Raw genomic sequence first — 16,154 nt, forward strand, 5'->3', positions numbered from 1 at the left:
TTATTCATTAGGTTTCTGGGTTTTGGAAGTCCGTTTGTGTCCTAAGTTAACTTTAAAAGGGCAGGTCTGTGTGGGGACATGAGCAATTCTTGTTTTGTATGGGTTGGGGGGGTGTTTTTTTGTTATGACGCTGGTAGTCAGGTTTGGCTGCGGGGGTTTTTGGTCAAGAAGCAGTTCGGGCGGGGAAGGGGATCGATATAAAGATGAGTGGGCAGGGATTTACACAGGCAAGGGTAATTTTAGAAGGGATGGGTAAGGGGTAGGTCAGGTCAAGGTGGGATGGGTTAAGGGGTAGTGTTGAATGGGTTATTTAGAGGGAGGGGGAGGGGATAGGAGGAAATTAATGTATTAGTGAGATTTCCGTAGTTTTGTGAGGCTTTTGCCAAGGTTATTTGTTTTGTCAGACCTGTTCTATTAAAGCGGCCTTTTACCCCTGGAAAAGAGGAGTGTTGTGGTCTGTTCACTGTTATGCCCGAATACAAAAGTGCCGACAACTGCTGCCCTCTCACGTTCTGGCCATTCGCATAATTACGTGACATGCCATAATAGCGTATTTTCAGGAATTTCACTTAACAACTATGATGTCAAATTACACAAAATTACACCCGCATAATGGAAACTTTGGCCAGACCTGGTTATTACATATCGTTTTTACATATTTACCTTCTTTGTGGATACATGCATTAAAATTGCAGGTGTGGACCTACTGGGATACCAAGATTAGCTGTAAAATCGTTTAAGATATGTTTTTATTCTAAGCCTTGCTACTTAATTCGTTATATATTTTAGTGATGCTAAATTGAGTCACATTTTCTGAAACTACTTAATTTTGTTCCAGGCTCTCTTTCAGAGCGCTTTCGTTCCTTAGTCCTTTCTTTGTGTCTCTGCTCTGCAGTGTAGTTTCTGTGGCAGCCTGACAGGTTACTTTCTGAAGTCTTTCTCCGGCTCCTGTGCCCTTTGCAGTTACCTTTCCCATTCTTTGCGGTAGCCTGGCTTTGAACGGCGCATGCCATACCTTTCCGTCAGGCTTCTATCGTCTGTGGAATGCGGTCTCCTGCTCAGGGAGGCTGCAGTACCACAAATGTCCACTGGTGGGCCAAGAGCTCAACCACCCTCCCGTCGCTACTGTGGAGGTGCGCTGTCACCCAGCAGGAGGAGCAGTGGGAGGGGGCTGATAAGCAGAGCGGGGGCAGAAAGTGAGAGTCAGAAATGATCAGTCAGGCAATAAAATGCGGCTTAGCAGCAGACACGCGGAGCAGCAGCACACAGAGGCTGGTGCCCCAGGGAGCCCAGCCTAGTTCGGAGGAAGTCCTCACACTGCGGTACATCGCATTAGAGGGATATGGATGGGCTGCACTGACAGAACCCCATCTGACCCCCTGCAATGTTACCTAGAAGACATGCTCTGCGGGGCTCTGCTGATATCTGCAGGGCTGCTCCCTGCAGAAGCCGGCACCCAGGGATGAAGGTGCTCTGTCTCTCAACCCTGTGACTAGTCTCCAGTGCACTTGCAGTTAATCGCGGAACTGTTGAAGAGGACTCATCTCTGCCGACATATATTGTCTTCCCACCGGTAGATGTGCAGAAATAACCTCTTGGTCTGCGTCCCTCATTCATGCCCCTCTGCAAGGAGCGCTGCCATGGAGAACTGGGGTCTCCTCTTCTTATTTCTGGGGTGTTCCTGTACGGTTGCAGGTGGGTCCGCATTTCATCATCCTTTGGTTATTTTCATGTGTCATGTTCGCCTGCTCATCTGGTTTTGTTCATTGCCACATTTCTCTTTTCCTGCCCTTGCCCTCCCAATCTTCCCCTTCCTCTATCCCGCTAAACCGCGCTGCTGGCGTGTTCGGCATGTATGTGTGCATCTCGGGCGCGGGGATGAATGTTCGCATCTTTACCGCGCACACTTCCTGCCCGGTGATAGTCTGTACACGTGTGAGCGTCTCGGAGTGTCAGAGCCGTTAACCAGCTCCAATTATCTGTACCTGCCCCAGTAGCTCACCCGCCGCCGACTGCTCAAACGCACTCCATACACACAGATTGCAATATAATGTTGCTTTCCCTATCTGTTGCATACCCGTACTCTTATCGAGTAGTGACCTTCCCACCTGTTGAAGCCATTAAAAAAACTACTCTTTTCAACGAGCGAAACCTTTTTTTTAATGCGACTGTTGCAGACTTCTGTGTGTATCTCGAATCCCAACTTTGCCGTGATATGAAAATGAGTACAAGTGTGTACAAATAAGTACTTCTAAATATACAAGTCCAGTTTCCGCACAGTTTTGACTACAGCTATTTCTTTTAGATATGCTCCCACGTTTTAGAAGATAGGGCGCGTAGGAGACACAAGAATATATGGTGATTTGCCGAGGTTCACACAGTGTGCGAATGACTGGAGCAGGACACGTCCTCTGATTCCAAAACAGTCATCTTCGCCAATCCACATCGTGTAGAGCTCTGCAAAGCTTGCGCCTGTGGCAGCAAGCTCTTCCCAAAGAACAAAAAGCACATTATCAGTATTGAAACAATTGCTTCCTGGGAACACCGAGTGCCGACAAAATCTGCACCATTGCCCAGGATTATCTAACTCGCAGAAAGCATCAGAAGAATTCCTGGTTTCATCGGTGTTTTGCTTTAGCCTCCCAACTAGTCACATGGTGATTATTCCTAGTATGTTAGTTTTGTGTTCCTGGAAGCAAGATTGAGGAGAAGCGCTTTGTTGCGGCAGGCTACGGCTGGTCACTGCAATGTCAACACCAAAGTGCAGGGGCTTTACAAATGGAGACCGCCCCTTCACGATGCCCTGTCATTATGTCATTTAAAGTCTCAGTGGCGAAGTTCATTTTTAAATGGCCGGGAACCCTGGACGCTACAGAGGGCCATGAATGACCCCACCTTAAACCGAGACAGAGAACCGGGCTCGGAAGTAAAACGGAGAGTTCTCACAGCTCACGATGTATGTTTCAAGTTCGACTGACTTAGTCACTATCATCCTAGGATCGTAGCCAATGTTTCCAATAGTGCACAACATAAAGTAACAAACATTGGCAAAGCTAACGCTAACACACACACACACACACACCTGAACAACCACATGCATCCCTTCTTGGATTCCTCAAAAAGCCTGAACACCTGACTTTTCAACTAAGTCCCATCAATGCTAGCATCACTCACATGCACCGCGGCACGATACTCTCATGGGTGATAGTGCGCTATAAAAATACTCATAACGTGATATGATTCTGCATGCTTTTGTGATGTAAAGTAGGGAGGCACAATGATATACGCAAAAGCCAATGGCATTAAGTGAGAGCGCATATGCCTGTATGAGAAGAGCCAAAGCCCATTCTAAGTACATTTTAAGTCATTGATGACAGTAGATGTCGTATCGAGCTCTACTAGACCTAAAAATCACCGATTTTAAGAAGCACCTGGGTCGTCTTCCTAACCTCTCCACGTTTGGCAGGGAAGCCAGGTATTTGTATGTGAAGTATTATTTCCCTATTATACAAAGTGAGGAAGCTGAGCTACATTTCAACCATGCAGCCTGTATGCAGCCCCCAGTCATGGCAATCTACTAAAATCCACGTTGGAAGCACTTGATTTACAACATGTGCTGTATACTTGCATGGAAAATATCTAAGGCTCATATTCAATAGAAATTATATATTCGTAAAAATAATCAGTCTCTGTCGTCAGTCTTTTTATCAAGGGATTTTAACACAAATAAAAAGAGAAGTGTTTGTATAAAAATGGTCACTAAGAAATACACACTTTATAGTTTCTTTTATTTCAAGCAAATGTTTGGAATGGTGTCGGCGTCAGTGCCTCATACAGAGCAAAGCATAAATACATATGCCCTCTGACTAGTCTTTACATGACCTACCATATACAGGGAGAGGCCTGGCCAGCTTCTGTGCGCAGCAGATAAATGATATGATGTTTAGCATCATGCCAGTTGTGCCCTGTGGGCGTGAGGTAAAGGGCACACCTGGAGGCATCATGCACAGCCAAGGACCTCAGCGGTGCCCTGGACCTCCCGCAGGCTGTCAGAAATGCACGTAACATGAGGGAGCAGATATCACAAGATATATAGCAAGCGCCCAACGTTGTCTTGGGCCATGCTGCTGGTACTCTATATACTGGGGTACAGGTCACAATGCTCCTGTAGTATGTGACATAAGAGCAGTGCACTCCACAGAGTTCTCTTTAGGTTTCTAATTCTAACTGATAAATGTTCCTGTTTTCTAGGTTTTGGATAATAATCACAATGTGCCATCAACTGTAGTTTTTTCATGACGTGAGAGGTAATAACCGCTGCACTGGGTGCTTTATGACAGTATTGAACCAGAAGTGGCACATTCATAGGTTTTGCAAAGCAACCCTGTACAGTGTTGTTTCAACATACCTTTTAATATTCTATGGTCTTTAGAACACTTTTATTTACTGAAATGTTTTGTAAAGTGCCAGCTTGTGATGGGATCCACCCAATAACACTATTGTAGCTTAGCGAGGTTGATTGTGGGAACCTCAACTCCCATCTCCCCATAAGGCAACGTGTCCAACTCCAAGGAAGCCTGAGGTTGTTTGCAAGTTGCCCAGTGTTGGCACATTGGCGTTTCTGCACGTTCAGGGCAGTGTTCAGTAATGAGCGGGGGAGAGGTACTCCTCTACTTTGCAAAAGAGGAGGGGATTGTCCCATTGAATAGTCTTATTTTCAGCTGCTTATTTATTTATTTATTGTTATGTATTACATGGATATGCCTCAAGGAGAGAGTGAGCATTTTTTTATAAATATTAACATAAAATAATAAGGCAAATTGGCATTGGCAAGGATAGGATCATTGTATGAAAGGGATTCGATGAGAGAGGTTTGGGTATACTTAGGTGAGAATAATTATGTTTTTCTAACAGGATTGGTGAAGATTTCTGAGTCAAGTCACCCGCAGGGAAGTCTAAGTGGATACCATTAATAGAAATGTAATTTCAAAAGCTATAGCTAGGTTTGGTCTGAGCTCTCTTCCTCGGGAGCAACTGTGCTTCCAAGGCAGGAATGCCTGACAGAAAAGACCAATTGTAAAAACACTGGATTATTTGTTATCAGACTGAACTACAAAAGTAACTAAGTAAATCAGTGCTTAACCCTCTGGTACCTTAGCACACAAGCAGTAAGGCTTCACTTATAGGCAATGAGTAAAGTATTTGTGCAGTACTCAAAGAGAAATAAAATGAATAAACAACACAAGAGCAACCCCAGTCCAATGTAGAAAAACAGCACATTAAAATGATCAAACTGACACCAAATTGACAAAATCCAGCCAGTAGATTTGGAGTTATGAGTTTTTAAATTTTAGGTAAAAATAGGGTCAAAAGGCATGAAACGCCAAATGCTGGTATCTGGTCGCGCCAGGACAGAACCAAGTCATAAGTTCAGGAGTTCAGGCTGACCGTGACGGAGTATGGACTGAATACAGGGTCAGGTTCTGCTCACTGGAAGTTTAACTTTCTGACTTTGATGAACGGACTGTGCAGCACAACTGTGAGGGACTCTGTGTTGCTCTGTGTCGCTTCACATTGGATGAGTGAGGCTTTCACTCTGGAGCTGTGCAGCTCTGCAGCGTTCTATGTCATTCAGCACCAAATCCGGTGAAGCCTTCGGCGAGGAGCTGTGTGATGCAGCTTTCTGGGCTCTGTGTTGGATCCAATGAGGCTTCCAGTCATTAGCCACGCAACGTAATGGGGCTCTGTGTTGCTCAGCATCTGTTCTAGTTAAGCCTTCAGTTAGGAGCTGCACAGCTCTGTGGATCTCTGCATCACTCTGTGTCAGATCTGGTGAAATTTTCCCATAAAGAAGGAGAAATGCACTCTGACTCCAGCCAATGGTCAAAGACCTTGAGGACAGTACTTGAGGGTCAGGACTCACTCCCACAGAGGCCAGCATAGCGGATCAGGTCAGGTCCAGTTGGGTATGGTCAGCTGAAAAGCAGGGAAGGCCTCTGGAAGCTTGTTATGACCCTATAGCTCAAACAGGAGATCAACCATCTGAGCTCTGGAGTCCCCTGTGGGAAGCCTGGGTTCAATGCAAGCAAACCCAGTCTTCCTTCTTCAGGCAGCAGAGCAATCCTTCCACTGAATCTCCACCAGGTCTAGGTGTTTTCAGATGAGAGATTCTTAGGTTGCCACTTTTACCCCCAGTGCCAGCCTTTTGGTAGGGGATGCCCCCTTTGTCTAACCTTCCCCTTTAGTGAGTTTGGCTCCAAACTATCTAGGGTAAAAAAAGGTAGGCAGACCTACATGTGAGCTTCATTTGTCAGTGGCAGAGCAGGCAGCTTCTATAAGTCACGAAGGGGGTGGGCAAGCCCTGAGGCTATCCTTTGAAGCTCGGAAAAGCTGAGTACAAGCCCCCAGTATACCCTGCGTATGAGAGCAACACCCTGCCCCATATCTAATGCTTTTTTGTCCCCATGTCTGGAAGGAATAGACAAAACACCACAGAAGAGCCATTCACAGTCATGTGACCCTGGACACTGGAAGAAAGGCACATTTGGTTTAGGCAGAAAAATGGCAACTTTCTAAAAGTGGCATTTTCAGAATAGTAACTTAACATCCAACATTACCATTAAAGACAATTAAAAATTGAAGTTCATTTGAGGGGAAACTCAAATTCTCTATCTGGTTCCAAACTGAAGTTATCACTTACTAAGTGTAATATGGTAACCTGGTGTTAGTCTATGGTAGAGATGGCCTTTCAACAGTGAAAAAAATGTAATTCGTTTTCACTGTAAAGACATGGAAAACATGTCCTACTTTTCATATACCATGCATCCTGCTCAATTAGCCTTTAGGGCCTACCTTAGGGGTGGACCTATAACTATTCAAAATGAAAGTTTATTTTGCCAGGTCAAAAAGGCATTTTAAAACTACACTACTCACTGCAATGGCAGGCCTGAGACATGTTTTACAACCTACCTTACTAGGTGGCCCAATAAGTGCTGCAGCCCACTAGTAGTATTTAATTTACAGGCTCTGGGTACCTGCAGTACCACATAATAGGGACTTAAAAGTAAATTAAATGTACCAATCAGGTGTAGGAGAATTTGATCATGTTTAAGGGGGAGAGCACAAGCACTTAAGCACTGGTCAGCAGGTTAGTGCAAAGATTAGTGCACTGGTTAGTGCACAGAGTACTAATTCCAGGAAAACCGGTTAAGCAATAATTGTGGATGAAGGCAAAACATTTGGGGGGTATGACACACAAGGATAACAAGTCTAACAAGCAAATTAGAGTGATGTGGAGATCAAACTCTTGGGGATCGGCGTGAAAAGGAGTGCTATGTATGGCTGTTTCAGAGAGCCTTTAGCATGAATACTGGCCTCTAAATCTATGTTTGTGAATTGACAGCCCACCCAGTATTTGAGTGTGGGATTAAATTGAGAATGAGAATCATCTGCACTGAATATGCAAGGAGCTATATAGACATGAAAGTACTGTGAAAATCTTGGTATCAAACATATTGAGCTGAGATATATAATGTAGATAATATAAATATCAAGAACACAATCATTGACAGTAGAAAGCGATATGGCGTTATGGGGGCGGGGCGAGGTTCAAGAGTGTTGGGGGTGTTACCCCCTCCTAATAAATGTATTTTGTGACAAATAGTGACAAATAGTTGGGTACAGGTGCTTTCAGTCAGATATGGTGAGGTGTCTATCAGATTTCACTAAGCATTTTTACACACAGACAAAAACGCACACACAAACTCTATCTCAGTCTGGAAAGACTTCAAAAATATTGGTTATTTCACAAAATAATGTGTTTCTCTCACTTAGTACTCCTACCAATGAACATGCATTGCCCTTTCCACTGGCTCTTATGCCCCTCTCATACACCCTGCTTGTCCTATAATTTATTTTAACATTATGTGCTAGCATGATTGTTGGAAATTCTGAAGCGCACATCCCTCCCAGTCTTACTGACCAAACTAGGCCCCTGCCAGAGCTGATGACTTAAGGATTGGGAAACCAGGTTCAAGTATTGGGGTTGGCTCAACATCGTGTGATTCTGGGCAAATCACTTAGGGTCTTATTAAGAGTTTGTCAGATAGGGTTACTCTATCACAAGTGTGACGGCTACCTCGTCCGCCATTTTACAATTCAGCTAGACCCTATGGAAATTGGATTACGGCAGACTGGATATCTGTCACTTTGTGATGGAGTAACCTGTCACCCAAACTCTAAATCAGGCCCTTATTCTTCCATTGCCTAAAAAAGAAAATAAATGAGTGTGACCTTATGTAATATAACTAGTGTGCATGCAAAGAACCCCACTATCCATGGGTCAACTTTGTGCTATATAAAACTGCAAAAAAGGAAACATAAAAATACCTACATAATGTATGGACTAAAATATACAGCATTTCTTAAAAATCAATAGGTTTAGCCATAATTGTGATTACAAAAATTAAGCGTCCAAAAATGTAGACAACTAATCAATTTAGAACAATATAACAATAGTTCCTTTCCCTCCAACATCAAAATCGGGCCCTAAGTCTCCTACACTGTCTTCAATCGCAGGTCTCCTGTGTCGATTGACCAGGGATGCTTGAATGCTCACCCTTATACGGACCGCCAAGTGATTGGTTTAATCAAGAGAGAGAGACCTCTCAACTTAACAAAGCTAAATTTGAAAAAAACTGAATCAAGAATATGGCCAGCAACATGTGTGGGAGAATTCAGCTTTTGCATATGTATCTATGTATATAACATAAAAGGTAAATTAAATACTAACCTTGAAATTTTATCTAAATATTTTTTTTAATATTTAAGGAAATAGTTCAGAAACACATTAAAAGCACTTTAATCCCCAATAGCAATTCAAATAATAATTCAGATACCAAAACACGACGCACCGACAACAAAAACAACTTAAGGCCCTATTATTTAAATGCCTTTTTAACATACATAATGGACCCGATATTGTTATTTTTTTTTAAAGTTGAACTACGTTTATTTGATTACATTAAATAAATAAAATTAAATGTAATTAGAACTTAATTCTTAACTTAATAATAATAAAATAACTTTCCATTTAAACACAACCCAGTCAATCCCCAAACACCACCAAATATAATTAGTCAATTCAAAATATATCAAATTTAATACACTAAAAATACATACATAATATTTATATAAAAGCCCATAGCAAAAACATTTAAAAATATAAACCAAAAACTAAATGAATTATAAATGTTTCAGTTTAAAACACTGCCCATCCCAAATCCGCAAACAACTCTCACCCACAACAAACTGCATGAAAATATAAATGACTGCTAAAAACAAAGAAAATACATTTATATACCTTTATAATGAACATACACACCACAGTGTTAACGATAGCCTCATTGAATATCACAATATCTTCCTATACTATATTTTTGATATTCTCACATCATAATTATGTCCCACAGTATGTCTGCGACATAATAGTTTGACCACAATATTATGGCTAAACAATATTTTGGAGTTACGTACATTTACAAATCAGCTGATTGAGGCCCAGTTATGACATTTCACGGCATTCCTCGTACTTGTCCACGCCAAGCTGTGTTTTGCGTTTAAAGATTTCATACACACACTTATCACAGAACGATAACGTTGTGATCAGCGAAATCATCTAAACGTCCTTTTATTTTCACTCTTACCCTTCCCGGTAGATAGTCATTTATAGCTTCTCAGTTGCAAAACGAATTGCACTTTAGGGGGATATTAACCTAATTACTTCTTAGGTAATACCTTGCCTATTTTCTAAAGAAAAACTAAGGCTGTCTGTGTTATTGCCAATTAAAGTTTGGCCTTTCCCTCATGACTTTTTATTTGTACGGTTCTTCTCACTGAAGCTGTTTTGTAGGCATAAGGGGTTGAAGAGGGCTTTGTGTGTTCATATTTCCAGACCTGTATGTACAAAAGAGACCGAAGTGCAGGTCGTCGAAGGCCTCTTTTCATTTGCCCCTGAAGATCTATGGACCCTGCCGAATAAAGCTCGCTGAGTCTACCACAGCAGGAGTCAGTCAGCTATATGGTCTCTGTATTGTTTAAGCGTAGTTTTGTGTTGTGTGCTTGGGCTTGAAGTTTGTCTGTTGGGTGTTCTCTGAGAGCACATTTCAAATGCAGCACAAAATGATGGTTGTACTGCCAAGTCAGCTCTATTTTCTTTGCCTCCGTAGTGGCCCATTGGGCTCCATCTCAGGGCAACAGTTTCATAACCTTTCGCATCCGGGCTGCGATATGTATTAACCCATAATTCTCCGTGAACACCCTTGACTCCCTGAATATAGTTTATCCTCACTCGAGGTGCCTGACTAGTTTGAGGCCCAGTTCATGTAACAGGCGAGTTTCAAGTTCACCATATGTACACTTGTGGGAACTGTCTGGAAACAGAAGAGATTCCCACGTGGCAATCCTGGCTGGCATCTCCGGGATTCTTTTTTTTTTTTTTACCTTTTGGGCCTGCGATCCTTCCACAATCCGTAGCCTACTCCCAACCACCTTTGCAAAAGTTGGAGGAAAAAGCATACAGATAACATTTATACATTGATTGACTGCGGTTAGGATTTTTTAACCTGGCACTTTGGCCTAGCTAACCCTGACCTCCTGGCAGTTCTGTCAGTTCTAGATAAAGAAGACTTCCAAAAGGAAGCAAGTTGTACTTCTCAAGGCATCTGGAGAAGCGCTGCTGCACCATCATTAAGGGGTGTCTAACTGGGAACAGGACTCTTCCAAAAGAGGAAGCTTCCTTCCCATTGTGTGATTAGGATGTTATCCTTTGAGGAGGAGTTTATGTCATTGTTTGCAGCCACAGACTAACACAAGTGTTATCCTTGATTTAATCTAATTTAGCATAGTCTCTCATTAGCCAAAAACTGATCACCCATCCATCACCCTAGATCCAAAACGTTTGTATCAAACTTGTAGGCATTGCAGTTACAAAAAAAAAGCAGTTTATTTATGCATTAGAGACCACCCCTAAATCTTTATTCAGCAAGTGCCACTGGGAGATGGTTAGTTCAGTGAGTGTGTCAGGTAACCTGTGTGCCGATGACACCCAAGAGGTTTCAATGTGGCAGGCCATTTATGAGATATTGGCACCTAATATCTGGTATGTTGGCACCCCAGAGAAAATACTGAGGTTGCAAATTCATTTCCAATGCCGGTAGTCATATTTGTGACTGACTTTGGTGACCAATTAGAGGCATAAATGTCCACTATGCTGTGAAACATAGCTGAAGAGTAAATAAAATATGACACATCCGCTTACCTCGTTTTCTAGGCATGTGCAACACACCTGCACATGCCTATAAAATGATGACAAGAACACTTTTTTTGTTTTTATATATCAATCCAAGTTGGATGGTAAAAAAAAAATTAAAACATAGCACAAAAGTATTTTTTCTGGAACATAGAGGACCCTGGAAAGGAAGCAATACACAGTTTGAAGCAAGATGGGGGCAGAAGCAAAATGAGGACAGGGCAGAAGCAACACAGGTAAAAGATAATAATATGCAGTTGTTTGGGGGACGTAAACTGGTGAAAAAGCAATTCAAGGGTGAAGCACAGAAGGGCAAGCACAACACACGGCGGTAGAGGAAAAAAAACACAGGTAACAGATCGCAACCTGCGCGGAGGAAGGGGAAGAGCAGTACACATAGGAGACAGCTGAAAAACACATGCGCACTTGTGGAGTTGTTAACCAACAAGAAAAACATAATGCTTTAAAAGTGAGTAGTGGTAGGACAGAAGTAATGCATCCATTGTCATTGAGAGGGACAAACACAAGAAGAGGAAGTAAAGCCCACCCCAACTAATGAATAAAGAGCAAGCAAATGAGAGTGGCAATACAGCCAACCAATGGTAAGCAGTGGGTGGGTATTAAGCCCACTGTAAGCTCACAATAGATCTTGTCGCCAACAGGCAAAGATGTCTGGTAAGCAAGATCTAAAAGGTCGTCCTCTTCCCTGATCAATGTTTTTTCTGTGGTAACTAAAATACACGTTTTCATAACTTTTTCACCAAAGGAAAAAGAGCATGCCTAAAATTTAAATCTGGGGATATTTTGAAGGGACGAGCATAGCATCAAACTTGTTCAGTGCTTTGTAAATCTGGCCGATGAGTTCCTTTCCACTAAGGCAACCTTCATGCCTCCCTCCTTCATGGGTCCAGCCGTGGCGGGTATCACATTGAGATCCGTCTGCTCCTCTTGACCTTATAGGTATACAAGTAAGTATTGCAGTAACTCGGTCATTTTTGCGACATAAATTATTAAATTGATGAGCGTGGGTGAACTTTCACCCAGAGGGTGTTTCCCCTTGGTGCGAAGAAAGGTTTGATTGCCTGTGTCATACTGCAGATGTTCCCAGACGCTGTCTCCCTAAGAACTCGATATAATTACGCAAATGTGGAAGCTATTAGAGCGCTAAATGTCACTTGGTATTGTTTCTGGAAACCATTAGCCCTATAAGTGTCTGCAGTTCATTAGTTACCCTTTGCCCTTTTTCCTCTGTGCTGTGGTTGTCAAATAAATGCTAAACTAATTATGGGTGTTGGCTGCCTGGGTGTCTTAAATGAAGCAATTGTGTCACCATACTCTGTTTTCTGCAATGAAAAATGAGGATCATTACATGTTACCACTAATCCGAGCTTCATACTGGACTGGCCTCTGATGGCATGGACAGAAGTCTATCACTAACTCGTAAACATTTGTCTGTAGCTAATGTCAAGTTGTTTATGGACCTTAAAATGAGTTAACCTGGTTCACGTCACTCCCAGTTTTACCAAAATGGCGATACGGATAGAGAGATTGATTAGCCCAGGACCAGATAATCTGATCAATTGGCAAAGCCTGGAATAAAACTCCGGGTTGTATGTAATAAAGTTGTCTTTTAAATTGTTGCATGAAATAAAAAGTTCACTTTTGAAATTCTATCCTTCCTTGAACTGTAAAAAAACCCTTACTCCTCCTTGATACTACCCTTCCTTGAACACTAAAAGCCCCCAACTACCCATTAACGTAAAACTTACTTGAGTGCTAACAGCCCCTTGCTACTCCAGAGCACTGTCACTCCCTGATTTCGTAAAACCCCTTGCTAGTTTTCCCTCTTCACTAAGTATAAATGCTCCTCTCCTGGATTCCTAGGTACCTCTTACTAGCTCCCCATCCACCAACCCACCTCACTCCAAATGCTTCTCCCTGCTTTAGCCAGAGGATGTCCCCCTACCCCTAGTACCAGTAAACTTACCATTGCCCCATAAAGCACAACATATTTTATTTATTTTGTAGCCAAAACATTTTTCAATCTGCTTTTTCAGTCCATGGAACTTCTGACACCATTTTTTCTGTCCACCTGTTTTTTTTTAACCACTACATTTTTACTACAAAACAACTCTGGTCTTCTTTTTTTATTAATTGACCACTCAATACCTAGTTGGTGATCAGTTTGTCAGGTGCAACTTTCAATGTGGCAGGCTTTTGTTCCTGGTTGTGCCAGGCATTGGTGCTCGAGGTGCCATGCAGAGGGGCTGCGTAACGCTAGACTTGACTTTTCCATTTGCTGGCAATGGACTGTTCATGTTTCAAGTCCTGGTTACTCATATCACCTACCCCAGGCTGCTTGTGACGCTCAGAGCGGTGTTCTTGGTGACAGGACTGGCGCTTATGGTTCCAGTATTGGATCCGATAACATATTTATCATTAAGTTGCAGATCTGAGAGGGTCTGGCAGAAGACAAGTTGCCAATATTACTATTATTTAAGTTTCCCCATGGCCCCAGTGTAACATTTATTCTTTGGATGCTATTTTCCACATTACTGGAACAAAGCAACTATAGTGAGTTTCCATTTAACTGGTGCCCCCAGGGCAACGCATTCAAGAGAAATACTGACCATCTGTTCAAAAACTGCTCTGTCTGTGCAGGTGGCAACCCTTCTGCACTTTTCAGAGGGATTAGAGATGCCCTTGCAGATGGGTGCAGTGAGCTACTGCACCCGCCTGCAAGGGATGTCTGGGCAGTCCGTAGGACCCCTTTGCATACCTTTAGAGGGCTGACTTTAGAAGGTGCACTAAACCTGTGCCACCTTTTTTGGCATGATGAAAGTGTGCCTTCTAAAGGCATGTTTGCCTCTGTGCCCAAGTTGGTAATGTCGCATTGGCGCAGAGGCAAAGAGATTCCCTCATCTGCATGGGCCACATCCCCATGCAAATGAGCAAACACCCACTAATGACAGCACTGGTGCTAGATATATTACAGAAGGGGCTGCACAAGCATTTGCAGCCCTTTCTGTAATATCAAAGTGTCTGGGGTGCACAGAGCAGGTGCAAACACCCATTGTGCCCCCCGGGGTACTTTTTTAATATGACCCAAGTTCTGTCTTTGCAAGGCAATTGGCTTGACTATCTGTGGAAACCACTGTCTAAAACAAGTTCTCTTGGCACAACTTTTAGCAAGACTTATAATCGTGTAACTTTTCGTGCAACACAGAATGATAACAACTGTACACACTTTTAATCTGACACAATCAAATGCACCTCAGTGCCCAGCACACAAAAGTTCAAAGTTTTTCAGGGTAAGGTCAAAGCAAGGACAACGGTTGTTATCATAGCTTGTTGCACCTTGCTCTCACACCTCACGTCCACTGTTGATAGACAATAGCATTATCTGCTGTCAGAAGCGCTGAGTGTACTCTTCCTCTTTGGAAAACAAACATTGGCAACAAAATAGGTCTTTCCTTTGTGACCTATTGGTTTTGCCAATTGTTTCTAGCCATGCTGCACAGGATCTGAAAGGCATCGTAGCTAAAGTAAAAAAAAAAAAACAACATCTAAAGCTTTTGACGTGCTTGCCTACAAAATGGCAATGCAACTTTTTTGTCTTTTTAGTTACTGTTCCAAATTGGATCGGTAACTAAAAACAACGTAAAACACACAAGCGGCCAGGGGATCGCAAACCACATGGAGACGATGGGGGAATGGTCAATCAACACGGAGGAAGGTCAGGGGATGCTGAAACCACATTGGAAGGGGGCACATATCAAAGCCAGGAGGGCTATAGGGGGCCCAAAAGCAACTGGGGAGGGTGGGAAGCAGTACAGGTTTGGGGAAAGGCAATAAGAAGGGTGCCGGCTGGGGGAAGCATTGGGGAGAACCACACAAGCGACCACAAGAGATAGCTGAGCAGGGCTAAGCAGTTGGGCAACAGAGATGAACATGGGGTGCAAGAGAAGAAATGTACACGCAGGAGACTGCTCGAAAACATATGCACTCTGATGACGTGCTTGACAGAAAAGAAAAAGAGTGCTTGAAAAGCAAGCAGTAGATGCAGGAATGTTTGCCAGTCAAAGAAATTGTGAAGAGGCAATGCTTCGCGGGAGGGACAAACAAAGGATTAACAAGCTGCGGCACAAAACAGAAGCTGACACGACGGGCCAGCAAATGGTAAGCAATGCATGAGATCCAAGTCCCTCTGTGTTCTTGGTAAGCCACAATATGCCTCGCAAAAGACCACGAAACAGTGGTCACCTGTAAACCTTTACTAGAGACGTAGGCCCTCATTTATTAAAGTTTACTGCTGGTGCTCACACAAAAGATAGCATCAATTTACTTACTATTGTAAAGGCACATGTGTGCAATGCTAAATTTCGTTGTGTTGTGCGAGCTAATGAGCAAAGTTTAGCAAAGGTAGGCTTTTGTGTACTCAGACTCAACCACCCAGTGAAAAGCAGGGGAGAATGTTGCTATGTCTCTCCACACAGCCATCCCTTTGTTAGTAACAAAAGATGACGGATTTTTGACTTCGCCTCCTTGCATTTTAGTTCACGACCTGGCCTGTTTTACGTTTTATAGAAAATATGCTTCAACTAGAATTAGAAACAAGTTGCAGATTAAAAGCAGACCAGTTCCGATAAAGTGGGCTTCAGTGAAGGCCACGCCTCCCCCAGAAGGGGCAGAGTCTTGCTGCCTTGATGGCATCTGCAAAGCAACAGCAGGTCGGACTTTAGTCCATGTGCTGATATTTCTCCCTCAAGGAGACTCATCATAATTTCGGTAGGTCACACGAGAAACTCAACTTTACAACTTAAGTTTATTTCTTTGAGCATTTTAC

The 16,154-nt window shown here is 42.9% G+C and overlaps 1 protein-coding gene across 1 annotated transcript in view; it reads left to right on the top strand.

The window, feature by feature from the left end:
* Positions 1 to 1,205: 1,205 nt before the first annotated feature.
* NTN4 (netrin 4) overlaps positions 1,206 to 16,154 on the top strand; it is a 450,303-nt gene continuing 435,354 nt past the window's right edge. The window contains exon 1 of the mRNA XM_069229091.1: positions 1,206 to 1,695. Within this exon, the coding sequence (XP_069085192.1) occupies positions 1,578 to 1,695 (118 nt within the window). The 5' untranslated portion in view covers positions 1,206 to 1,577. The remainder of the gene's footprint in view (positions 1,696 to 16,154) is intronic.

Source organism: Pleurodeles waltl, chromosome 4_1, assembly GCF_031143425.1.
Source record: "Pleurodeles waltl isolate 20211129_DDA chromosome 4_1, aPleWal1.hap1.20221129, whole genome shotgun sequence".
In the NCBI taxonomy this organism is placed as follows: Eukaryota; Metazoa; Chordata; class Amphibia; order Caudata; family Salamandridae; genus Pleurodeles; species Pleurodeles waltl.